At 55.9% G+C, this 25,997-nt stretch overlaps 3 protein-coding genes across 4 annotated transcripts in view; 2 read left to right on the top strand and 1 right to left on the bottom strand.

Annotated features, from left to right (window-relative positions):
- The first annotated feature begins 2,152 nt into the window (after nt 1-2,152).
- BHLHA9 (basic helix-loop-helix family member a9) lies at nt 2,153-2,941 on the top strand. The gene has a single exon (XM_030537014.1). The coding sequence runs from the start codon at nt 2,153-2,155 to the stop codon at nt 2,939-2,941; it is 789 nt and encodes a 262-aa protein (XP_030392874.1).
- Nucleotides 2,942-4,575: 1,634 nt separating this feature from the next.
- The window catches only part of GOSR1 (golgi SNAP receptor complex member 1), a 99,816-nt gene continuing 78,394 nt past the window's right edge, over nt 4,576-25,997 (bottom strand). Inside the window, exons 8-9 of one of the 2 annotated variants that reach the window (XM_030536229.1) lie at nt 15,292-15,432; nt 4,576-4,735 (exon numbers count right to left, since the gene is read on the bottom strand). In XM_030536229.1, the coding sequence (XP_030392089.1) occupies nt 4,591-4,735; nt 15,292-15,432 (286 nt within the window). In that variant the 3' untranslated portion in view covers nt 4,576-4,590. Of the gene's footprint in view, nt 4,736-12,781; nt 12,870-15,291; nt 15,433-25,997 lie in introns of those variants that run through there. The other variant, XM_030536230.1, reaches the window with a different exon arrangement.
- Nucleotides 9,251-25,030, top strand: TRARG1 (trafficking regulator of GLUT4 (SLC2A4) 1). The gene is made up of 3 exons (XM_030536233.1): nt 9,251-9,689; nt 23,799-23,931; nt 24,669-25,030. The coding sequence occupies exons 1-3, from the start codon at nt 9,306-9,308 to the stop codon at nt 24,683-24,685; spliced, it is 534 nt and encodes a 177-aa protein (XP_030392093.1). The 5' UTR covers nt 9,251-9,305; the 3' UTR covers nt 24,686-25,030.

The raw sequence follows: 25,997 nt of genomic DNA, 5'->3' as shown, positions 1-25,997 counted from the left end.
ACTGGTTGTTCCTTCCTAGGTGGAGCACTTTGCATTTGTCTTTACTGGGAGTCAGGGCCAGGCTCTTGGTTGCTGTTCCAAAATGCAGTGAGTGCTGAGGGGTGCTGGGCTGGCAGCCCGGAAGATGGGGTGGGTCTGACCAGCCCCAGAGCAGCAGCAGCAGAGCTGCTTCCCCTATACACTGCTCCCTTGTGCCAGCGTGTTTCCAGACAGCCTGCAGGGGCACCCTCGAGGGCCCATGGGTCTCCCAGCCCATCCCAGACGTTTGGCTCCGTGCTGAGAATGGGGCCAGCAATGCTAGTCTGTGGTTAAGACCCCTGTTTGCTAGGAGCTGGGCTCCTCCACTGGCCCATCAGTTACCCACAGGGCACTGCACAGGTGCTGAGCTGAGGTGAAAGAGCCCCTCTCGGACTGGCAGTCCCCCAGGGCACCCAGCCCCATCTCTTGGTACTTGTCAGAGCGCTGCCCACTCAGCACCTGCCTGCAGCCCCAGTCAAAGCCCCGTTGAGACGTGCACCGGGGTCACACCGGGCACCCAGCATCCACACAGGGCTGAGCTGCTTGGTCCACTAACCTCCCACACTGGATCCCAGGGATGGGGAGATGCTTGGATGTGGGCCGAGGGGAGCCCCCACTGGGGAGAGGATGCTGCTGGTGAAAAGCACGGAGCCAGTCCCTAGCATGCTGTTAGGAATCCCTGAGCAGTGGGGTGGGGAGGAAGATGCTTGAATCATGAGATTGTATTGCACCTCCAGATGCATTGTGGGAGTTGCATGCAATTGACTGCAATACCTGGAACCAGACATGACTAGCATCTCCCCTGGTGTCACAGCCCCTGCAATTAACCAGATGGGGCAGGACAGAGGAGTCTGGACAGCAGCTCCAGGCAGCCCCAGCAGGCTGGGGTGAGGAAGGAGCCCGCGCTGCCTTCCAAACTGTCAGACCGTAGGCCTGAGACAGAGAAACAGGCGGGCGATTTAGAGATGATGAGGGCCTGGGTGTCAGGACTCCTGGGTTCTACTCGCAGATCTCTATCATGGACACACTCTAGAGCAAGCCACTGCCCCCACCCCACATCCCTTGGTTTCCTTCTCAGTAAACGAGGAACAATAATGCAGCGCTACAGTGAAGGGTGCAGCAGAATAACCCAGCCAAACGCTGCCCTGCCACGCAGGGGCTGCCAGGTACTTTGAGGTCCTGAGATACAAAGAGGTGCTAATAGCAATTGTACTCGAAATGGCCACCTAAGGAATACGGCCAGCGCTGTGTGCTCATTGGAGCTTGTCTATCAGAGACCAGGGGGTGAGGGAATATCTTTTACTGGTCCGGCTTCTGTTGGGAGAGAGACAAGCTTCCCAGCTACACAATACCAGGCCCGAGGGAGAGCTCTGCCCAGATCCAAAGCTTGTCTCTCACCTGCAGAAGCTGGGCCCATGTGAGCTCCCCCACCTTGTCTCTCATATCCTGGGCCTGATCTGGCTCCAGGAACACTGCAAGCGTTGTCTATCCACAGCCTCTGCACAGGGGAGCACCCCTGGCCACTGAAAGCAAAGCACTGATGGGCCCAGGACGTTCTAGATTCCCATGAGTCTGCCCAGCCTGGGTGAGAGTCTCTGGGCAGAATGACTCAGGCAAATCTTGCAGCTAACGGACGCAGTGACTAACCCTACAAATGGAGGGCCCCTTCGCGGCGAGGGTTGTGCCTAGGGTTATCTGCGAGCCGGAAAATAACAGCACGACACAGCTCTGAGTGATTTACAGCCTGTGCTCTGTACACCACAGAGCCTCACTGCTGCCAGAGCTCTGCACCCATCTTCCGGCCCGGTGCAGCCAGGAGCTGGTCAGGAGAGAAACACAAAGGGGGCGATTTGTTCCGGAGGATAAGGAAGGAGGAGGAATGTGTGTGATCTTCCTCACAGTGCAGCTAAGGACAGGCTCAGCTTGGTCTGCGCTGTACAGGTGTTTCCCTGCTTCCTGTCATCCCTGACCTAACCCAGCATAGCTGGAGGCAGGTAATAAAAGGCCCAGGAAAGGGACCACGTGGGGCAATGCAGCTCTGCCTTGGAGAGTTTTTAGCAGGAGTCTCTGGCAAGCCCAGCAGGAGTCCAGAGCGCAGGAGAGCCACGCTTTGCTTCCCAGTAGCGGAGGGGCCATGCCCAGGCCAGCCCTGGGGAAAGGCACAGCGCGACCGCAGGAGCCCGACGGCGCACGAGAAGAGCTGGAAGGGGTTGCTGTTTCAGGGGCTCACCTCCTGGGAGCCAGGCAGGAGCTGTGGGCACCCCAGGGTGGCAAGGCCACCACCTGCCCCAGCGACCCAGCGGCGGCTAAGCTGAGGAAGAGGAGTAGGCCAGTGCGCTCCAAGGCGAGGAGGATTGCTGCCAATGTCAGAGAGCGGAAGAGGATCCTGGACTATAATCAAGCCTTCAACGCCCTGCGGCTGGCCCTGAAACACGACCTCAATGGCAAGAGACTCTCCAAAATCGCAACCCTGCGAAGAGCCATCAACAGGATTGCCTCTTTGTCCATGTCCCTGCACGCCAGCCCGGTGCAGAGGTGCCCCTGTGCCCACACAGAATGCCGCACCTGGTACAACGGGCCCAGCCAGGAGGGGAGCGGTAAGGGCAGCCAGTCCCAGCTCATCCACCTGCCCCCGGAGCCCAGCTACCCAGATGTTCCCAGCTTCCAACACTGCCCTCCCTCCCCGCCGTATCCCAGGTATTCCCCTGAGTCTCCGCTCCAGTCCCACTATGGAAGCCCAAAGAAGGATTCTTTTATAGCCAGCCCTGCCTATTACTCCAGTGGGAACTACTACCTCGGGGTCAGAGCCATCTGCCAACAAACACACATGGACAACTTCCGAGATTCTCTCCCAGGGCCAGTCCCCTGGCAGCCGGGATATAGCCAAGGCTCCGGGTACCAGCAGTCTCTCCCCAGGCACTGAACGGGATTCCTGAGCAAAGGGAGCTGCTGACTCCCGCTGCCAGAAAGGGAACATCTCTCCCAGTTGGACGGGATCAAACACACCGGGGACACAAAGCGCTGCAGTGCCATGAGGTGAGCCAAGGACGGGATTCTCAGCGTTGCCAGCGTGGCTCGGCACACATGCCCTCTGCAATGAAAGGAACGCAGGGAAACCGGGAGCAGCCCGAAGTGGATGCTTTGTATTTGCTCTAGCAGTTCAGACTATTTACCTCTGCTGTAAATTTAAGGTTTCCCTTCTGCAGTTTGTCCTGGGTCAACTCTTATTTATTTTCTCTCTCTCTCTCTCTCTTTCTGAGGAAATGTGAGTTTAAAAAACCAGGGCATTTATTCAGGCTTGGCAAAATGCCCCCCTCCCCCAGCATATTAAAACTCGCTCATTGTATGGCAGCTGTGACTGTGTGAGGAGAGTTCTGGACGCAGAAGCTGGGAAGGTTAATTGTAACTTGTGTTTTTGAACGATAAACCCGCAGGTGCCCAGCGGCCCAGGGCTGTGCTGGGGAAGGCGAGAGGCGATCAGGACTCGGGTTTCGACAGCTGGCAAGGATTGGAAGGATGGCTTTGGCCAGCAGAATGATGAATTCCCGGCCAATCCACGTGGGGCGGGAGGAAAGCGAGAAGCTGGGTGCAGCACACTCCAGACAATCCCGGAGAGGGTGAAAGCTCAGAGGGTCTCAGGAAAGGCAGGGAGAGAAGAAGGTGCAGGGGAGAAGGATGGGTTCAGAGCCTGGGATTGAAATAGCCACCAACGGGCTTGTCCATTCGCAAGCCCCTGGCCAGACAGTGTCCATGCTCAGTGTGGTCTTGCTGTGGTGGGAAATGGGGGAGTGCTGGTGAATCTGGGCTGACTCCTGCTGCTTTGCACAGGGAACGTCAGTCTCTGGAGCCTTGGGGGTAGACAGGAGGGCAGAAGAGAAAGTTTGGACTCAGATCTAAAGGGCCATGCAAATGTACTGGGAAGGGATGGCCCTTCCCCTCAGCTGGGCAGCACCTGGGGGAGAGGGGGAGGCTATAGCTGGGGGTGCACAGAGAGGCTGGGGGGGCTGTGGAGAGGGGTCAGCAGTCTGACTTTGGGTAGCTGCCTTGCTCACAAGCGGCAAAGCGAGCACTGCACTCTTCTGAAAGCATCTCATGCAGCAGGCAAGGCGAGTCTCCCCTGTGCTGGCTGAGATCTCTGGGGGGAGCAGCAGGGGGCCCTCGGTTTGGACTGTTACATTCCCTCACACCCCCGGGGTCCCTTCTCCCCTCGTATCTTCACTATCTCAGCTCTACTCTTGCAGGGACGTTTCCCTGTGTTGGGGCCCTGTGTTTTGAGCACCCGGCACTGCCCCAGGGTGGGCCCTGAGGCGGGCCCAGATCTGCCCCCAAGGGCTAACCCCTCTTTCACTTTGCACTGGGGACCCTTTCCATGCTGCGCTTCCCGCCCGGCCAAGGGGAAGCCAGCCTGGCCCTTGGAGCGCTCGGCAGAGGGAGAACACACTGCCATTCAGTGGCTTTATAGGAGAAATGTTACTGAAAGGTGTGAACAGGAGCCACTGCCAGTGGTGACTGCCAAGCACTGGGCGATTTGTCTTGGGGGTGGGGGCAGAGGACAAGACACCCGACAGAAACTCAGAGCCTGGCTAAGCCAGGGCAGAGACTGACCTCCACTGGCTGATGCTGGATCCGGAGTTGGGTTCCAGAAGACAGAGCAGGATTTGTTTTGTCTGCCCAGCAGCAGGGTTTCTGCAGTGACCTGTGGGTATTCACCAGCCACCTGTTGTCTGCCAGCTCCTCGAGGAGATATCTGCAAACACCCTTAGATCAGGGGATCTTTGGACCAGCCAGCCACTGGGGTGAGGATTAGGCCTTTCACTTGGGGGGCGGGGGGGCAGGTATGCTGGGCTAGGAGCCCAGCAGAGGAAAGGCTGCGGGAGCCAGTTCTGTGGCTAAGGAGGGCTGGCTCGGTGTTGGGTCAGGCAACTGTTCCCCTCTAGGTGGGACTCTGGTGCCAGGAACGGGCCTGTGCTGGTTACTGCCTGGGAAAGCCTGGTTAACCGCACGCAGCAGCCTTTCCTCGTCCATTTCTGCTGGCAGTGTGAAGCAGACACATTTCTGCTGTGTGAGGCTTTCATTCATTCCAGGCACCTGCTCAGACCCTACCCTGAGGGAGAGACACCCCCCTCCGCTCTGCTGCTTGTCACCGGCAGTGGCTCGGGAGGCTTGAGCCCAGGAATTATAGGATTCAAAAGAGCACTCAGCCAAAAGCAGACCCATGTCAGGGTCCTCTCTGGAGAGCCCCCCTCCAATCCTGTGCCTCTCCGGGCTTATTTCCCACACCCAGCGCGCTGAGTCCAGGGGAGCTCCGGGTTGCAAAGGGGGCTGGTTGCTTTGCTGAGCCCTTGAGAAAGGTAGCTAGTAGGCAGCCCCCCGTGCTCTGATAATGGGCAGTCAGGCACAGACAGATGGAGACGTGTGTCCAGAAAGGAAGGCTGGGCTGGGATTCAGGAGACCTGGGTCCCATTTCCAGCTCTGCTGCAGCCCCCCTGTGTAACTATGGGAAAGGCACCTTGTGTCTCTGTGCCTCAGTTTCCCACCTGCAAAATGGGAGCAATAATACACCCTTTGTCTTATCTATGGAGCCTCGTGTGGCAGAGATGGTCACTCCCGCTGTGCGCACCTAACCCAGTGGGACCTGCAGGCGGGGGGAGAGGAGACGCAGAGGGGTAAAACTGAAGGCTCTAGAAAAAGCCAGGGAGCTGAATGCAGAGAGTGCGGCCAGGACGGACGAGGTGGGTGCGAGGGGCTCCTAGATTAGCAAGGATGCAGAGCGGACAGTTTGGTGCCATCCAAATTATTTTGTGGCTGATGCAGACATGACTTTACCTGCGCCACTAGGTGGCACTCGGCTCCTCTGTAACGACTCATGCTGCAAAGAGCCGGGGTTGCAGGCACCACAGAAGTGTTTTAAATCCCTGCATTGTAAAGCCGGACGCTGCTGGAAATCAAGGCCGCCCGGAGGATTCAGGGGGCCTGGGGCAAAGCAATTTCAGGGGCCCCTTCCATGAAAAAAAGTTGCAATACTATAGAATACTATATTCTCGTGGGGGCCCCTGCAGACCCCGGGGCCTGGGGCAAATTGCCCCACTTGCTCCCCCCTCTGGGCGACCCTGCTGGAAATGGCTCCTCCCCCTGCTTTGCCTCCCAGCTTTACCCCTGTGGCAGCTCGGCTGAGTTATTTATGCCTAATTAATATATTAACAGGATGTAACCCACCCCCACCTCTGCTGTCCTGGCAGGCTGCCAAGCATTGGGCCAAATTCTGCTTTCGTTTACACCGGTGTACATGGGAGTCAGGCCAGTGAAATCGGTGAGTTACTCCACACCGCCACGCGTAAAGAAGCAGAGTCTGGCCCGGTCTGGTTTCCACAGGGCCTCCCCATGTCTCCCCTCACTCAGGGGAAGGCAGGGTTCACGCTGTACACCCTGGGACTGGTTTCCTGGGGGCAGCGGAAGAGCTCTGGGCCGTGCCTGCGTAATGGCCCAGACATCTGAGCCCGCGGACGCTGCCCTGGGCTTCTCTTTCTTTGTCTTGGAGTTCAGCACCCCCCTGTCCTGGCCTCCCTAACAGGGCAGAGTGAGGCCTTGTCTTTGTGAGTTCTGAGTATGGGGCCTCTTCCTTTGTCTGGCTCCCTGGGCCTCCTCTGACGATTGAGTCAGACCCAGACAAACAAGGAAGATCAGTGGTCAGGGTACTAGCCCATGGCCTGCAAGAGCTGGGCTCACGTCCCTGCTCCGCCACAGACTTCCTGTGTGACAGTGGTATGTCACTTCGCCTCCCTGTGCCTCCATTCCCATGTGTCCCGCACAGGGCCACAATTGCAAGATGTTAGTCACATCGCTTCATGCACGACTGGACGGTGCTCAGATACAGCAGTGATGAGGGCAGGATAAGAACCTCTGCCACCCAGAATAGAAAATCCCTCCACCTCTCCCCTCAGACCCAGCAGAGGAGGGACCAACGTCCAAGTACCTCATTACCCTGTGCACATAGGAAGATTGGGGCTGCTTCCCACAAACCGTCAGCCAGGGTCCCAGGAACCCATCCCCCTCCAGCTCTACCCACGGGTGGCACACCGTCCCCAAGCAACCAGCCCTGCAAGAGGAGTTCAGGGGAAAAGCCACCCACACATGCGAGAAAACACATGTACTTTTGCCTCGCTGCGGTCAGTGTTTGTAATATATTTAGAAGGGTTCCCAAGCTTGTCTCCGCCGGAATCATAAAGTGTCAGCTTGAACTGGCTGGGCAATACCAAGTGCTGCAACTGCCAGTGGGGGATTACTGGGATTTCCCAAACCGCTCCTGGGAAGGCTGGCTCAGCCTGGGTCTCCTCTCTCTTATGTTGGTGTGGATCAGTCGCCATCGGCGTCAGCCGAATAGAATGGACTAAAACTGGTGGAAGAGCAGAACCAGGCTCCCTAATCCCAGGAAGAGTGTAGGGAAAGGGTGCCTGTGTTTTTGGCATGGATGTTACACGGAGGCTCAATTGACGTAGCTTCTCACTGAGAAGGTCTAGAGGTGACCTGCTCACAGGTTGTGAGTCCGGAGATGGCAAGAGGCTAGCTGGGGCTAGCAGACAACGGCTTGTCACATTCCAGCTGGAAAGGAAGCGCACATTTTTCACAGTGAGGGTAATTAACCCCAAACAACTCACCGAGCCATGGGGGGGATTCGCCAGGTCTGAAATCTGTAGATCAGGACCAAAGGTTTTTCTGAACGAGATGTTATGGTACAAACACAAGTTACTGAGTTTGCTGCAGAAATGGCTGGGAGTGTGTACGTGTGTCCAGACTAGGTGATCACAGGGTCCCTTCTAGCCTTAACATTCACCAGTTGTTAGTCAAAATTCCTACCATTTTGTCCAGCATCCTCCAGCCATTTTCCAAGGAAGCACGAGCACATGCCTGGTGCTTCCTGGTGCCCCACCACATGCCCCTGCCTGCCCTGCAGAGTGAAGCTGCCTGGCCGCCATCTGAAGCTTTTAAAGCCTATTTTAGTTGGAAGGGTTTCTGAGCCTGTGCCCCAGCACCCCACACATCTGCCCCAATGCTTCTGCTGGAGGAGGCATTTCAGAAAGCACAAACTGCACTGGATGATAAGCTGGCCCTAGCAGCGTTTAGTTCGTGTTCAAAGTTGCTCAGCTAACAGGAAACCCATCCATTAGGTGACTCACAACACAGGTCGCTCAATAGCCCTCCAAACCCAGCAAAGCTGAAGAGGGGTCCCTCCATAAAGCCACAGCAGCAGACGAACAGAGGGGCTCGCTTGGCACCTGCTGGCACAGCTGCAGTTTGCTGTGTCCACCGACAGAGAGGGAGGGAGCTGGCTGGACACCAGCGATCCCTACGGAAAGAGAGCTCCTGGCCAAGGGGAGGGCTAAGGAGGTGTCCTGGACCCAGCTCCAAAGCCGAGTTCGAGTCCCTTCCACCGGCTCTGCAAATGTTAGTGGGTGCAACCGGCCAGCTGAGGAAGTGGCTGGTGCAGCCTTCCCCTCCTTTAGCAGAAACCACCTCCACCAGGCTCCTGGGTGCAGAACCGACACTCCCATGGGCATCACGGGTATGTAACGTACATGTGTCTGCTTGCCAAACACCCACCCTGCTCCTTCACACCGTAGGCAAACATGGCAGCCTCCCTGGTGCCTGGCCCGGCCTAACTGTATCCGCTTTCCTTGGCCCAGCTTCTGCTGGCGAGAGGGACCAGCTCCGGAGCAAGCCAGAGCTCTTCTGCAGCCCTCGATGGCGCTGGAAAGCTGCTCTCCTATCAGCAGAAGTTGGGCCAAAAAAGGCTGTTACCAGCCGCACTTGTCCCGCTGCCCAGCGCAGCTACAACCCTGCAAACAAGGATCCAGGGTCCCCCCCAGAGGCTGGCAAAACTCGGCTGCCTGCCCGCGGTGGGTCGCTAGCTGAAGGCGCACGCCAGTGCTCTGCGGGCGGCGGGTGCCATCGGGCCGATTCCCAGCCAGCCCTCGCCGGAGAGGTGGGCAGGGGCAGCGCTGGCCCCTCCCCCGCGGGAGCCGCCCCCGCAGAAAGGTGCCGAGCTGTGGCTGGAGCCAGGGCACCGCCAGGAGGGGATCTCGCACCCGAGCGCTCCAGCGAGCGAGAGCCGGCCAGGGCAGCGCTGCCTGGGGCGGAGGCGGGGGATCCCTGGCTCCCACGTCGGCCCGGGCTGTTCGCTCCGCAGCCCGGCCGGCCCTGGAGCGCCCCGCGGGGGGCTGCCCGCTGCCTTCCCCGCCCAGCCCGCCGGGCATGGCGCCCTAGCCTGGCGCAGGAGCGAGCCGCGAGCCATGGCCATCAACAGCGAGGCGCACTTCGAGAAGGGGCTGGGGGGCCCGGCCCCGCCCGCGGGCTGCCAGGAGACGGAGCAGCTGCTCTTCTCCAGCGAGAAGGGGCTCCGCGGCTCCAGGTCCTTCTCGGGGACCCTGGCCAGCGACAAGTCCCTGGAGACGGAGCAGAACGGCCACAGCCTGCCCTACAAGACCGGGTCCGCCGGGCACCTGGAGACGGCCCCGCACTCGCCCTCCCGGATCAGCCTGGGCCGGGCATCCTCCATCGCCACCACCAGCGCCCAGGAGCAGGGCCGGCCGCTGGACTATCTGGTGCTGGCCATCTTCTCCTGCTTCTGCCCCGTCTGGCCCATCAACATCGTGGCCTTGGTCTTTTCCATCATGGTAAGTGTTGAACGCCCGCCCGAGGGGTCCTGGGGCGCCAGCCACCAGCCCTGCCCCCCACTCCGGGGTCCTGGGGCGCCAGCCACCGGCCCTGTCCCCCCCTCCGGGGTCCTGGGGCGCCAGCCACCAGCCCTGCCGCCCCTCTCCGGGGTCCTGGGGCGCCAGCCACCAGCCCTGCCCCCTTCTAGGGTCCTGGGGCGCCAGCCACCAGCCCTGCCCCCCCCTCCGGGGTCCTGGGGCGCCAGCCACCAGCCCTGCCCCCCCCTCCGGGGTCCTGGGGCGCCAGCCACCAGCCCTGCCCCCTTCTAGGGTCCTGGGGCGCCAGCCACCGGCCCTGCCCCCCACTCCGGGGTCCTGGGGCGCCAGCCACCAGACCTGCCCCCCACTCCGGGGTCCTGGGGCGCCAGCCACCAGCCCTGCCCCCTTCTAGGGTCCTGGGGCGCCAGCCACCAGCCCTGCCCCCCCCTCCGGGGTCCTGGGGCGCCAGCCACCAGCCCTGCCCCCCCCTCCGGGGTCCTGGGGCGCCAGCCACCAGCCCTGCCCCCTTCTAGGGTCCTGGGGCGCCAGCCACCGGCCCTGCCCCCCACTCCGGGGTCCTGGGGCGCCAGCCACCAGACCTGCCCCCCACTCCGGGGTCCTGGGGCGCCAGCCACCAGCCCTGCCCCCTTCTAGGGTCCTGGGGCGCCAGCCACCAGCCCTGCCCCCCTCCAGGGTCCTGGGGCGCCAGCCACCAGCCCTGCCCCCTTCCAGGGTCCTGGGGCTCCAGCCACCAGCCCTGCCGCCCCTCTCCGGGGTCCTGGGGCGCCAGCCACCAGCCCTGCCCCCCTCCAGGGTCCTGGGGCGCCAGCCACCAGCCCTGCCCCCCCCCGCACACTTGAGGGGACGCTTCTGAACTCCGAGCCCCGCTTTCCCCTTCGAACCGAGCGCGCTGCGCCCAGCTGCCGGGCGGGGCATGGCCGCTGGGTAGCTGCGCTACCCGCTGATGCGCCCTGGCTGCGCGGACCCGGGAAGGGAGCCCCGGAGCCGGCCCCGGCGGCCCCCCCGGCACTGCCCGGCCTCGCAGCGCTTCCCTCCCCCGCCCCCGCCTTCGGATGCGCGTCCCGCGGGGCAGCGCCGGGGCTGGGGGATTGTTCAGCCCGGGGGGGGGCTCTAAGGAACTTGGCTAGCGGGGGAGGCGGAGCCCCGCGGGGCCCGGCCCCAGAGCTCGCAGCGGGACAAGCCGGTCTGGAGCCGGCGCAGAGCCGCGGAATGGGCGCTCTGGGGCTGGGGAGGGGGCAGGCGGCAGAAGGGAACCAGCCGCTGTCTGAAGGGGGATCACAGCACCCCCTGCAAGCGGCCCCTTCCCACCACCGCTGCCCCGGAGCGCGGCTGGGCTGGGGTCACTGCCCGGGGCGGAGCTGGGCAGGCGAAGGGCCCTGCCTGGGGCAGGCAGCGCTGCTGGAGCAGGAGCAGGAGCAGCAGCAGGCTGACCCCGGCTGCCCTGGCTGGGGATGGCCCTCAGCTAGGGCTCCCTCCCGAGCTACAAACCGGAAAGGAACCTGGAATTCTTTGTATCCTGCCCCGCTCAGAACAGCGTTTGTTTCTCCGGAGCTGGGGGGGCATGGAAGGGACTCGGGGACACACAAACCTCCCCCGGGTTAAACTCTCCTGGAGCCCAGGCTGGAGCAGCCAGGAGGGTAAGAGAGTCTTGCACACCCAGGCCAAGGCTCCCACAGTGGCTGCAGCCTGGTGGGGGCCAAGCAGTAAGTTTGCTAGGAGGGATGGGGAGCAGCGGTGGGAGGGCAGAGAAGGGGACAGGGCTTGGAGGTAGGGCCCCAGGGAGCTCTGACTAAGAGCAAGCCAGGACCAGGCAGGGAAACCCCTTTCAGACCGGAAGTGATAGTTCCCTCAGCACCTAAAACTGCCTAGGAGCGTTCCAGGCTAGACAGGGGTAACCCCACGCGTGCTATGGGGAGGTGAGAAAGAGACCTTCCCAAGGGGGCCAGGAGCAGGGCTGTGCCTGGGGTTACAGCATTACCGGCCTTACACAGACAGCACCTAGAGGAGGGGGGCCTGAAATGCAGGGAGTCACCAACGGGACATTTATAAACCCTCCCTTCTCCACGAGGGACCCGGAGCCGTTAGGCAGGATCCTACCATCACCACCGGGCTCGTTATTGTTTGTGTTACCGTAGCACCTGGAGGCCAATACCCCAGCCTGGTTGGTTAAAATAAAGCCTGAGTTCCAGCTCCAGTGAAGTCCCTTTGCTCCGGGCCGGTGCTGTTACACAAACACAAGAGCACAAGCAGCCCAGAACTGGCCCAGTTCCAGTTCCCATCACACTGGGAGAAGAGAGGACCTACCCTTTAGCCTAGGTAGCTTCCCCTACCCAGATCACGCATGTAGAGGTAGGGAACCCAGCTTCTACTATTCCCCCTTCCACACTGGGTCTGGAGGAGATCAGGGCCCCTTTGTGCTAAGTGCGGAACAAACCAATGGTGAGATGCTCACGGGTCCAGACAGCTTACAGCCTAAACAGACCAGACTTGGACTACTGGACGTTGGGTTAACAAGGGGTGAATGTAGGCCACAACTGGGGGTTCTCCTTCAGGAGTCAGTGGTCCTCTAAGAGCTGAAGCCTTGCTCTTGTTCTGTCCTCTGTGCTCCCAGGCTAGAACAGCAGGTTTGCACTCCCTTCCCTCTGAGTATGAGACGGCAAAGGTGCACGGCTGGGAGATGCCACTCACACCCAATGGTGCATATGTCCAAAATACGATTGTGTGGCGCTTTGGGTGCTCCTGCAGCACGGCTCTTCCCTTTGGGGGAAAAAAGAGGTGGCACTTTCCCCACCCTCCATGGTCAGCTCCAGTTCCACTCAGCAGTGGCACTAAGATGGGTTCTCTGGGAACTGCACATACCGTCCTACTGGGCTAGGTTCAGCAGTTCTTATTCCCGCAGAGCAGCTCCCTCCTCCCTGGCTAACCCACTGAAATCAACGCGAGGTACTACTGAACCTGAGACAAGCAGCCCTCTTTTCCTACATGCCTTGAACAGCCTCAGACTAGTGAGCAACGCAGGCATTTCAACAGGCATCTTTAAAACACACCATGAAATGAGCAGGGCGCGTTCACTCCTGCAGACTCAGGCAGGCATCACTGCCTCTGGGGCTGATGGGCCAGTTTTCTCCACAACTGCAGGAGCTAGAAAAAGCAAGTTCTTTTAAAAGAATAATAATAATAATAATAATAATAATAATAATAAAAAGGCTGATGCAATAAAGTACTGGCTTGATCAGCCCCTGTGAGCAGGGCCAGTTGATTCCTCAGAAATGTGGCAGGGCATGACCGTATCCATTCCAGGTGGGCCTAGAGGACAGGGCTGGCGAGACTGGTCATGCTTCCCACCCAGCAGAGGCAGTGAACTGGCACTGGAAGGGCAGGGTCAAGCATTCAGTTACAGTCAGGACAAAAACCACAGGGCCTGCTGTTGTGCTCACCTCAGGGGACCCTGGGGCTGTTTGGCCTAGATTGAGGACCTAGATTTGGCTCAGGCAGGCTTGAGATCAGTTTGTTTCAATGGATCTGTGCTGTCTCCCTACTGACTCGCCACACCAGGCCAATGCTCTGGGCTTACAGCCCGCATGTTCGGAGAAGACCTCCCCACAGCATCGGCTTTGGGGCTTACGGCGACGTTTCGCCACTAAAAAAGGCACATCCAAAACCAAAGGCTTTCTGGAAAATATCGACTTTCGGACGATGCCTGATCCCTTTCCACCAACCAGTTCCAACTACGCCGACACCAGTACAGGAGGTCAGAACAAACTCCTTGACTGGGTAGATGTGATGCCCCCAGATTTTACTGTCATGTTCATGACCCCCCCAGCCCTTCTGCTTCGCGGGGCAGGGCTTGTGTGCCTTCCTGGGGTTGGACAACACCAGCACCGTGGGGTCCTGGTTGTTATTTAATGTCTAATGTTATGGTAACAACAATCATAATTCTCACACCTGGTCCTTCCTCCCATCTGTTTGCTAGCTGATGTGTGGCTGCACCATTGCCAGGCGAGTTACCAGGGCAGAACTAGAGCTCCCAGCAGTTTCTATTCAAGTGCTGAGAGATGAAGCAGGAGCCTATTGTTCAAAGAACTATAGAATAAAAGTGGCCCATTTTCTTCCTTATCTTTTTTTTTTTTTTTAAACTCATGGTTCCTGCTGCCCCCATCCATTTTCCTCCTATGTGGCTCTCCCCCAGAGAACGGCTGCAGAGTAGCACCGAGCCTGGCCGAGGGACCAGAGGCAGGCAGCCAGGGGGAACAGTGTTTTATGAATGCCTGCTCTGTTCTTCCAGTGCCTCTTTCATCTGATGCTCTAAAAGGCTCTTTGCAAACATTAACTATTGACGCGCCATGCTGCCCAGGGAGTTACCTTCTCCCCTGAATACTCAGCACTTGCAGAGCTTCTGAATCAGCAACTCATTAATCCTCACTGACACACCCCCTGAAGCAGGGAAGATATTATCCCCCTGACCCAGCGAGAAAGTGACCCCCAGCGACTTGGTGGCAGAGCTGAGACTAGAACCCAGGAAAGCTTATACATGATCTCTTGCACTAAGCATTAGTCCAGATTGACTCCAACCAGGTCAGTTTATCGGGGGCTGGTTTAGGGATTTTACTGGAAAATAAAAACAAACCCTAAGACTGAAAAGAACCTATTTCCTCTTGATCCACAAACAGCCAAACTTACCCCTCAAAATAGAAAGTGGAACCCGGCCAGTTCCTGGGCTCAGATATTTTCAAGGAGCTGATGGCATCTGGAGCCCTTCACTGAGATTGAAGCAATTTCTGACCCTAACTATTCCCACGTACTGGGGCAGAATCAGCCAGTGTGAGAAGAGAGGTAACAATTCTCCCATCCCTCCTTGTACACAGGTGGCTCAATACTCACACCTCAGGCTGCAAAGCCTTCCAATTAGTACCACCCCAGTTAGTCTGGAGGAAGGAACCATGCTGCTTTACAGGGCCTGTGGGCCCCTTTTATAGTCTTAACTGTGCAATACAGGCAAATCTCCCCTTTGAAAAATCACCTCGGGGAAGGCAGCAGCCCCAGAGCTCCAGCATGCTGCTTACTGTGCAGAAATGCATGGAGGGGAACGTGCAGTCAGCGGTTCCCCAGAAGCCAATAAAGATTTAGAGAGGGACGTGGTGTCAGGCGCTATAGGCAAGCCCTCCACAGAGACAGGCCTCCATTTAGAAGAGGAATCGGGCTCTTTGCAGGAGCCAGCTGGCATCAGTTGCACAGTGGAGAGCCTGCTTAGCCAGGATGTGGGCTAAGATGGATTCAGCTTATTTGGCTCTGTAATGCAGTGGTTCGGGGAAAGCGGGATAGTGGAGTCTTGCTAGACATACACAGTAATGAGCCACATAACTCCCAGCTATCCTTCCACCAGCTGAGCAAAGTAGCTCCCACACTCTTCCTTCTGGGTGCCACAGCAGTTCTATGCTGCAGTGTTGGGGCTATGAGCAGGTTTGATTTTCAAACACCTGCCCCATTGGAGTGGGGGAGGAACCGAAGAGCCAAGTTAGGAAGTTGCCCATCTCTAGACATAAGTGCAGTGGGGCATAAGTACCTTGGTAAGTGCAAGGGATGCAGGAACGTATCGTCATCAAACACATGTAGTCTGCTGAGGAGCGCTGCCCCAGCCAGAGGGAGCATGGTGGATGGCGTTGCACTGGCCCCATGTAATGAAGTGCCCAGATCTGGTTCAGTCCTGAGGGAGGAGAAGACTGCTCAGCCTGGAGATCTCAAGTTCAATATAGCCCTTGTACAAGCAGGCAGAGTTCCCAGTGGCTTCACTGGACATTTCCCCTGAATTGGCTTGCTGTGCCTAGCAAGGTATGAACACCCAGACGTTTGCCTGATCAAGCACGTAAACCTTGGCTGAGCCCATGTCCAGCTGGGCTAGAGATACTTCTGAGGGCATTTGGTGCCCAAAAATTCAAAATTCTGCGCACAATATTTTAAAATTCTGCACATTTTATTTGTCAATAAATCAATGCAGGGGCTCCAGCATGGCAGTGAGAAGCACAGGCCACTGGCTGCACAAAGGTGGGAGATCACCCTGCAGCCTCCCCACCCCCGGGACACAGAGTCAGTGGTGAAGCTGCAGCCAACCCTGACATAGCACAAGGCCTGGGCCTGCCCCAGAAACACCCTGGGGCCCTGCCCCTCTGCGCCAGGTGTGGGGCAGGCAGGCTCAACCATGCAGGTCCAAGTGTGGAGGGGCTTAGGGTGTGTTGGGGGGGTGAGAGGATTCTGTGTGGGACAATCTGGATGCAGGCAACTCAGTGTGGGGTGTGCGTATGGGCGGCGATCTGGATGCACAGAGGCTTGTTGGGGCGGGAGGTTCCAGGTGCAGGGGCAATGGGACTCTGCAGGGACTTCCAGGTGAAAGTGGCTGGGGTCAGAAGAAGGGTTTGGGCATGGGCGTCTCAACAGGGAGACTTGGTGGGGTGGGGGTCTGTGTGGAGTTAATTGGGGGTCAGTGGCATGGGGGTCTGGATGTGAGGGCTCAGTGTGGAGGGTGGGGGTTTGAATGCAGGAAGCTCAGTGTGGGGTGGTCTGGGCACAGGGGGCTTCAGATGCAGGGGTCCAGGTTCAACGGGGTGAGTTTGGGTATGGAGGGCTAGGGGGGTTCTGGGTGTATGGGGTGAGGCTTGGCAGTGGTGTCTGAGTATGGGAGATCTGGAGGCACAGAGGATGGGGGAGCAGCTCCCTGTAGAGAGACCCCTCCCCCCACAGCTGAGGAGCAATGGGGGCAGGAAGCAGGGGAGGATGCTGAGCTTCCTGAAGCTGGAGGAAATTTCTGGGGGTGGGTCTGACACAGCCCCAGCCACTCCTTGTAGGGAAAGAAGAAGTCCCATCTTTGTCTGCTCCAGCCCAGCTGAGACTAGCAGCTCAGGGTAGGAGCCACTGGCTGGGGTGTCCCCAGCCCTGTGGTGATTTACCTCTCTGCTGGCTGCTCCAGGTGCCTGAAATGATGGACCTGCGCAGCTAGGGAGTGGTGCATGGCTGCTCTTGCAGCTTCCCTTTGCTTCCCTGTCAGAAAGTCATTTTTCTGCAGGGAAACAAAGAAATCTGCAGGGGACATGAATTCTGTGCACATGCAGTGGTGCAGAATTCCCCCAGGAGTAGCTAGAGATATGACAGGAACCAGACTCTCCAGAGGCTTTAGGCACCGGGGACCAGCTCCCCTTGGGGGCATGATCCAGACTGCTTGCAGCCACGGTGGCAGGTGGTGGGCATACTTACAGCCCACTGACTTTTCTTCAGTTGTTGGGGGGCTTGCACTCTTATATTTTCCCTGAAGTTAATGCTTTTTGCACACAGGGCCGCTTCCTAGCACTGAGCAGCGGACAGAGAAGAAAGCATTGGAATGCCTTTGGAGTTAGGCTCATAAATCACCTTTCAAATGCTGCACTCAGGTCCCAGCAGGTCTTGTGGTTAGCAGAAAAATCATCTGCCCATCTCCCCCTTCCTCTCCCAGTGTGATCTCATGGAATGAGTCACTTCTGGCCTGGCTGCATAGACACCTGAGTGCATCTTTTTCAGTCTCCCTGTTTGACAAAGCTGAGGACTGGCTTTGGTGACGCTGACCTGGGCCTCCGTTAATAGGTTTCAGTTGCTTTCAGCCCCCCCTCCATTTCGGAGAGCAGAGCTAACACACGCAAATGGAGAAGGAGCCCTCTGGGACCAGCCTCACTACCAGTGCCAGTACAGGGTATGCAACCCCCCCACGCCCATTCTGCTGGGAACATGCTTGAATGAGCACGCACCAAGAGACAGAGAGAGGAAAGGAGAGAATCTTTGCGACGGCTCAGCTGTCCAAAACAAAAGAGCCTGTGTGCATCAGAGCCCAGGCTACAACTGGAAGCACTTAGTCTGCAAGACACACAGAGAGATGCCCCGGGGAACACTCAGGTCTCTCTCTTACCCCCTCTCCTGCTGCTCCTACACTGCAAACCAACCATAAGTTTCTCCAAACAAGGGGAAGGCATTTAGGGCCTAATCCTGGGAAAGGCTGCATTGGAAAGAGCCAGTGCTCTCAGTTCTCGTTGCGTCACTCAGCCCCTCGCAACAGGATGCAACCAAACAGCCTCCTGATGGTACACAGTGCTCAATGGTAAAACCCCAGGGATGGCCAGGGCTGGGTTGCTCTTTTCCACTGTACCGCACTACTCTATTTCTAGAGAGCTTTGCATGTGACAGGCCCCAGATCTTTTCACACACTACACATAGGAACATAAGAACGGCCATACTGGGTCAGACTAATGGTCCATCTAGCCCAGTGTCCTGTCTTCCAACAGTGGCCAATGCCAGGTGCCTCAGAGGGAATTAACAGAACAAGGAATCATCAAGTGATCCATCCCGTCACCCATTCCCAGCTTCTGGCAAACACACATGCAGGAAACCTCTTCCCCTTAGCACTAATGGGCCACCCCCTCTGGGCAGGGGTGTGCACAGAGGCTGTTTAACAGTGCACAGCACCGCGCACATAGGGTCGGAGAAGTGACGGATGCCCTAGCCAGCCGGAACTACAGAGGGTCTATCGTGAGGCTGAGCGCAAGCAATGCACAGCACTTTGTAACTGTAATCAGTATTATCGTTAGAGAACAACTTGGAAGGATTCCATTTGTTAAACTTCATTTCAAATGGCTAAATTGATATTTCGCAAAGAATATGTTGCTGGTTTTATCTCCTAAAATGTTCCCACTAGCATGTTTTAAAAAAGGTCACATGCTAATTATTTAGCCACATGAAGTCAAGATTCATAGTGCATTCAGACATATTCGGTCGTCATTTCTCAATGGTTAGTTTTTAATACTAAACTCCCAGCTACAGCTACTATCACACACTCTGATTAGTCCTCAAGAGATTCTTACATTTGAACAAACATGCCCTCTCTGCCAACACTGATTAATGGACACAAATTGCTCATGTTTTTATGTGGAAAGTGAAATCCACGATGACTGCCATTTACCAGTTACAATCAACCCCTTCCATTCCAATGAGTAATATATGGACAGCGATAAATGCTCACAGAACACTCCATGTGAATGCTTGTGGATTTTTCATAACTGTTCAAGAGAAAAAGGTTCCAGAAGCTGCAGTGATGGGCTTCACTCCTTGTTTGTATTTTGCTAGGGAACGTATAGACCAATGCAAGCATGTTTCACTGGAGTCCAACATACACCTTCCCCCCAAAATTACACGTTAGTTACAAAAAATTGTGCCTTTAAAAATCTCAAATGTTAAAAATCTATCAATGAACAGTTAAGGGATTCAACCAGTGCTGCTACTGCCATATAATCCATCGCTCACTGTCATCCCACCTGATTTAATTTTGCCACCTTCTGTTCAGTAATGCAAACAAGCTGTTAGGAGCTTACTGTTGAATTTGGATATCCTCTATTCCGTGTGCATTACAGCTTATGAAAGGAAGAAGATCCAGGCTGCGTTAGGTTATGTCAGAGTTCCCTACATACTCCTTGAGTGTGCTGGGCTGATGGGGCAGAATATTTGTATGACTGGAATTGGCATGACTGATGTATTGGGGCTATGAAATGGAGTGCTTATATGGTGATGTAGGTCCAGGCAGACCTTGCAAGTTGTATTTTTAACTGTTTTAAATGTATTGTGTAACAAGTCCCATATGTTTGGTCACCGTGTTCGTTGTTTTTGTAGTGACTAAAGAAGTAACCATTAGTGGTGTTTGGTGACACAGTATATTGGCAACGGAACCCTTGGATAGGAATAATTTGTTAGTTTGATTTTTGCTTAGATTTTTGCAAACTTTAAGGGTGACTGGTATGTGTCAGGTGGGCTGAGCGAACATGATGCTTGATTATATGGCAGTGGGGACTTGCTGGACCTCTTAATGGGTCGTTGCTACCCCTTTTCACACGAGGGGGTTTTGTCTGGTTTTTTTAAAGGAGAAGTCAGAAGGAAAGTGTGATTTTTGGACTGTATTGAAACTCAGGCTTTCAACCTTACCTCTTTTCAACTACGTTTTTGTCTAGGAATTCCCCCCCCCCCTTCTGTTTAAATGAGTGCGAAAAGGTAAATCAGGCTGGTGCACAGAGTCTGCAGGAGGGAAGCCCTGCTCTGACGGATCTTCTGAGGTGCCCTAAACCAGAGCTCTCCTCCTGCAGACCCTAGCATGTTCGTGGGAGGGACGCATGTGCAGCCAGTTACAGTGGCATGGAATATAATAATAATACCCCCCCTAGCTCTTATCAGCAGACCTCAAAGCGCTTCCCAGGCTGAGGGGTTGATTGTCACACCTCTTGTGCGAGGCAGGGCCCTGCTATTCTCCCCGTTATAGACAGAGACCGAGCAGACAGACTTGGCCTGGGTACAGTTGCGGCAGAACATACCGTATGTGGAGCTACACCGCAGTGAAAGGCAGGTTGCAGCCAGGCTGTGGTATGTAGGCGCTGGCAGAGGGGAGGCCGTGGGGAATGGCTCCAGCAGCAGGACTCTACAGTACTAAAGAGAGCCACGTCGAGAGAGGAGGCTGTGCTTGGGCATGCAGAGAGCCATTGCTGTTCTACTTGCCTAAGCCGCGCCTTGCCACCCGCACTGGGCAGGCAGAGTCTGTGCTCCACATGCCCCCGACATGTAGCCGTACCTGACGCGACTTGCCCCAGGTCACCCAGGTGTCTGCGGCAGAGCAGAAGTCTCCAAAGTCCTAGGCTAGTGTCCTAAGCTCTGTGCTGTGATTCCTCCATTTCCACCAGCGGGTGCCATGGATAATGGCTGGGGAGAGGAGGTGGCGTCAGTCCACAAGGAAATGTTAAATGCTTATATTTTACAGCTAGAACATTTCAAATGTTTAGCTTTTGTAACGTGGGTGAAAACCTGTGAGAACCTGGCCTCCCTGGCTGAACTCCCCTTACCTTCGGTAGGGCCAGGATTTCACCTCTGTGCCCCCCCAGACCTCTGCACCCCTTAATACCTCCCAACAGGGGGACATTTCTAAACACCAGGCTCTGAAATTCCTTATCTGATTTTTTTCTCAAAACTTCCCAGAAACAATAGACATCAGGTGAGGTTTCAGGGGATTGGTTTGCTCTGGGGAAAGTTGGGGTACACACACTGAAAATGGGGCTTCTGCTAGCAGCCAACATTTTCCTTGGCCCTGGAGGGGCTCTCCTGCCTCGCCACTGCATTTGTCATTCATGCTGAGACTCTGTAAGTAGTCTGATTGCAGTGACATCTTTGCTGCCCCAAGCGCCTGACCCTCTGCTAAGTGTCAAGCCTCTGTTCCTTGCCTACCTCGTCCAGGCCCTGCAGCCAAGAAGAAGAAACATGGCCCTTGCGCTCTCTTCAAGCAGCAGTAACCCGTTTCCCTCATCAGGGGATGACCCAATTTTGGCCCTAGTGTTTTTACTTGGAAACCAGATTATTGCTGATTATAACAGAAAGTTAACAAGGATATCACTTATCAGTCACTGATTCTGAAGGCTAATCATCCATCTAATTGTATTGTGGGTTACATGTGGTCTGGTCGGTCCTGAGCACAGTTAGTACAGGTGGAGTACAGAGCACAACAGTGGTGAAACAGCCTAGCAGACCCCAAGGTGCTAGCCAGAGTACTGCAGGGTGTCCGACTTTACCAAGACATTGCTAGTCCCTGTCAGTGCATTGCCAGCCACTATGAAGCCTTTGTCTCCACTAGATCTTGGGATCAATTCCAGGCAGGGCTGGCAGTGACCCAGCTGTTCGCCATTCCCTTGTACTCACTGCTCCCCAAGCTGTGAGTGGGCTCTGGAGTTTTAGCGGGGCAGGCAGCCCTCACGTTCAGCCCCGCAATGATGTCACTACCCTCAGCCTCAGCATGGACAGTACGCGAGGGAGGCCTGCTCTGCCACTACCCAGGCTGCAGCTATTCTGCGCGCGAGCAGAGCAGCTTCTGGGGCTGGCAGTGGGACATCGCTCTCCGTACTCACGTTCGAAAGGAGCCCCCGGGAAAGCCAGCCAGAGCCATGGCTTTTCCTCAGTCACGGTGGCCAAACTCAGGAGAGGCAGCCCCACAGCAGCTCTCTGCCAGTTTCAGACAGTCTCTGTGGTCTCCGAGCTGCCGCTCCTCCCCAAAGACAGGGGCTACTGCAACCTGCTCTACCCTATCCAAACTAGCAGTGCCCTCCAGGCTCCCATTAAGTTGCTAAAGCAGCCTCATAGGGGGACAAAGCTGTGGTGGGACAGGTGGCCCCCAATCTCTGTGCAGCCTTTATGAATGATCCCATAGAGAGGCATTTCCAGCCACCCCCCAATGACTCTCCCCCAGCCCTGCTGTACCCTGGGAACCAGTAGGTTTAGTTACAAGGCAGGGCCACCGTCTAGCAGACTGCATTAAGAAATCAGTAGAGCAGCAGGGGAAAGCAGCATGGAGAAGCTGGGGTGGCCATTCCCTCCCCACAGGAGCAACCATCACTGCAGGAGGAGCTCATTCAGCTCCCAGCCGCGAGCCAGAGAGGCAGAGTACAGCAGAGAGGCAGAGTGCCGAAGGATACTCCAAAGCAGTGGTTTCTAACCTTTCTTCCTTTGCAGACACCTACAAAATTTCGAGTGGAGGTGCGGCCCCCTTTGGCAATCTTACAGATAATCCACGGAGGCCCAGGTTGAAAACCACTGCTCTAAAGAGAGATGAAAGCCAGCGGTTACCGAGCGTTAAGTCAAAGCCCATTAACTGTTCATGTGCAGGCTGCAACAGTAACCATGTAATCTTGTGTCTGTGTAGCAGACCGTCCCCCCAGGGGGTCCCATTATTCCTTCAGGGTAGGCCACACAGCCACACAGCCTCTGAGACTGAGCCTCTGGGCTCCTGCTTTACACCGGGAGCTCTGTCCAGCGAGTCCAACTGATAGGCTCCTGGTCAGAGACACGTACGCTCTGCCGGGACCAATGTGCACCCGCAACTTTCTTAGCTGGGACACCGTGTCCAATTTCCTTAAGGCAGCACAGAGAAATAAAGGTTAAGACATAGTCCATCTGGCCAAGCCAGAGTAACTCACAGCCAACCTGCTCTGGACTCTCTGCCCCCTTTCTCAGGCTGAGGTGAGAGCGGCTGGGCCTCTCCCAAAAGCCAACCATTATCCCCTTTCTGTCACCTCTCAGTCCTTACTTATCAAGTTGGCCTCTGCTCAGTTCCCCTGCCGAGGGGAGGGGAAACCTCCTGCCTCTGGCTTGTTGGGGGCTAGGTGTCAGTGTTCTGGCCACTGAGGTTTTCACTGCCTTTTTGGATTTTCCACTGATAGGAGTCGACCTCGGCCCATCCTTTAATGACCCATTTGATCCACCCTGCTAGCTTGGTGACACCCCCGCCACGTCTCCTGTGCTGCCCCAAGAGCACTCTTCACTCTTTCGCACCTACTGGTTAGCAATGCAACATACAAAGGGAAACTGAGGCACAAATAGGCATCCAAAATATTACAAAAAGTCCACACTTTGGCCCATGTTGCACAGCTGCAGTGCAGGGCTATGGAGACTGCAGTCTGCTGCTGCTCCTCTCAGCAGCCGGGGGTGGGGGTGGGTGTTAAACCCAGGTGTGTGTGTTTTCAATTATGTAAATTTTTGGAGGGTGGCAACTGTGCTCCTCGTAGAGGTGGCCCCTAAGTGCAATGGCCCCACTGTCCCAGCCCTGTCTAAGTGAATCACACTGAGGATTGAAGCTCCTAAAAACATAGGACCCTTCCCTTTGAATCAAAGCAGAATCTCCGCTGGCTGCAGTCATGTTCAGCCTCACAGCCCTTATGGGCTGTATTTGCTAGACACACACCTAGACAGTTATCCGCCTCCCTTGCTCTGGTCTAACTTCCACCCTCTGCAGAGCACACATGCCAGCCAGGACTTTTCAGGGCAGTTGCGCTAATGAAGCTAATGAAGACTGTTGACAAACTTGGACTGCAAGTCAGGACACTCGTCCCAGGTGATGCTACCGCAGTTGTCTAGACCCAGATGCTAACAGAGCAGCTCTCCTTTTGCATGGGTTAAGGCTGATGACTGACACAAAGCAGCCACGGAGCTGGAACCACAACCCTGACAAGCGCCTGTTTGTGTCTTCCTTTCTGCCAGTCAAGGAACAGCGGACAGCAGGGGGACATGGACGGGGCTCGGAGACTTGGACGCATGGCCAGGTTGCTCAGCATAGTCTCCATTGTCCTGGGAATCCTCATCATTGTGCTCTACTGTGCACTCAATTTCACAGGTAATGCCTCTTCCTCTCGTCCCCAGTGGCCACCATGGCACCTCCTGGGCTGTGCTCATACTAGAGTCCCTAGCAGCACCCCTGAAAAACACACTGGGTCCCCGTGCAAGGGGCCTGTACCTGTATGAAATACCACCGGGATTAGACTGGCTAGCAGTAGTGCTAAATACTAGTCTAGCCTGAATGTGGACAGTACAGGCTGAAATAGCTTGGACAGCCATCCCACAATGCACCAGTGGCCCTGTGAAATCCCCCAGAATCCATTGGGAGCTGTGCTGGGAACTGGAGGAATGCATTGTAACAAACAGCTTAGAACCTAGTTTCCCCACGTGGGGGCTGCCCCAGGTTTCAGCGGCTGTGAACACCTTCCCTTGTGCCTGCAAGAGACGGGGATCCCACCATGGTAGGGGGCTGAAACATGAAGGCAGGGTCTGGGAAAGATTGAGACCAATGGTTTAGGAGAATGGAAGCGTGTACGTGAGGCAGAAGTGCAGCAATTCAGCCATGAATCTGCAGTCTAGGGGCTCCAGCCCAGTGTTTGGAGACGCTTCCAAAGATGAACCAATCCACAAAGTCAGTACCATTTACATCACTGCTGTGCTAGCCCCCAGCTGCCCATACCTCCCAACACTCCAACTCCCCCCAGGACCGAGCTGGCCTCAGTGGAACCACACAAGAGCAGGAGGGGACGTAATTTAATTGGTAGAGGCCTCACTAAGACTCTCTTTATTTCACAGTTTTTCAGACCAATTAGCATGAAAATACCTTGAAGAGGAGGAAGACGTCTTGCCTTCCCAGGGTTTGAATTTTACCCTTGCAGCAACAATGTTACAATTTAGAAGGGTGGCCTTAGGCCCATCTCTTCTGGAGCATCGTGCAAGGGAGTGCATGCATTTATTTCACAGCCTTTTGGAAAATGATTTCATACCAACCAAAACAGCTGGAGAACACAGCAGCTCGACAAGGACTGGGAAAGGGGTTTGAATCCCAAGCAGAGGTGGAATGGAGGGAGATCCACTACCGCACTCCTGATCAGTAACGAACATGGTGGGTAGGAGGGAGAACATGACAAAAAGGGGACAAGGGGAGAACTTCATGATGTGGTTTATTAAAGAACCCAAAATTTAATTTTTTTTTAAAAAGGAGAGAATGGGACGTTTTGAGGAAACTTCTTGACAATTTTGGGACAAATCCTGTTTTTTGTATTGACAAATTCTCCGTCTCTATGAAAAAGCTCCAACTGCCATCGGGAGATGAAATCGATTAACTGCGGGAGAAAGGAGAGTGCCACTACAGGGGGACATCGCATGCACCTTTCTGCAGCTCCGGCCAAAACCACAGCGAAAGGTGGCGGATCTGGTGGGAGGATTTTGTATTTTTGATGGAAAAAAAAAAAAAGCTGACGACCATTTGCATGCCTTTGGGAACGTCCTGCTCCATGTCCATTTGTACAAAGCTCTTCTGTCATTCAAAAGAATCCCAGAGCTAGGAGAGCAGGGATTCTGCTGCATGAGGAATGCCAGCTTAGCAGGAAAGTCTCGCTCACCCCAACCCCATGCTGGGGCTTTTATGGTAGGAAAAATGTCTTCTCTTTGGAACAATCCATTTCTACCTCCCTGCACTCCAGCGAGGGAACGTTTGTGCAGGTGGGAATCTGAGGTAGCAGCGGTGCCCAGGAAGGGAGAGCAGATTCTGTCCACTTGAGCATTTATACCATGTCCATCATGGCTGGAGCTGAAGGCCCAATCCAGAGCCCATCACAGTCTCTGCAAAGACACCTACTGGCCTGGGGGGAAATGTCAAAGGCCCCAAGGGGAGTCTCTCATTGCACCCTCGCTCCCCTCTGACAATCCCCCCAAATGCCTGGTTTAGCCCCACTTCAGCTGTAACCACCCACGCAGCTGGGCTCAGCTCCACAAAAGGTCAGTTTTTAAGTGTGTTATATACAAATAATGGATTTCTGCTCTGCAGGGTTCAAAATCTTTGCCCATGGCCTTCCCCTCACCTTCCACAACACGTTTCACTGCTTGGCATTTCCCAGCAGCTCAGGGCCAGGGATTTTCCTC

Source organism: Gopherus evgoodei, chromosome 17, assembly GCF_007399415.2.
Source record: "Gopherus evgoodei ecotype Sinaloan lineage chromosome 17, rGopEvg1_v1.p, whole genome shotgun sequence".
In the NCBI taxonomy this organism is placed as follows: Eukaryota; Metazoa; Chordata; order Testudines; family Testudinidae; genus Gopherus; species Gopherus evgoodei.
Note: the sequence above shows the minus strand (reverse complement) of the source record. Positions and strands in the feature narration are given on the sequence as shown.

What these genes read in the sequence shown, in the direction of transcription:
- BHLHA9 (XM_030537014.1), top strand. Translation starts at nt 2,153, where the DNA reads ATGCCCAGGCCAGCCCTGGGGAAAGGCACAGCGCGACCGCAGGAGCCC.
- TRARG1 (XM_030536233.1), top strand. Translation starts at nt 9,306, where the DNA reads ATGGCCATCAACAGCGAGGCGCACTTCGAGAAGGGGCTGGGGGGCCCG. An exon ending in CCTTGGTCTTTTCCATCATG is followed by an intron (nt 9,690 to 23,798) that starts GTAAGTGTTGAA and finishes CCTTTCTGCCAG; the next exon opens with TCAAGGAACAGCGGACAGCA.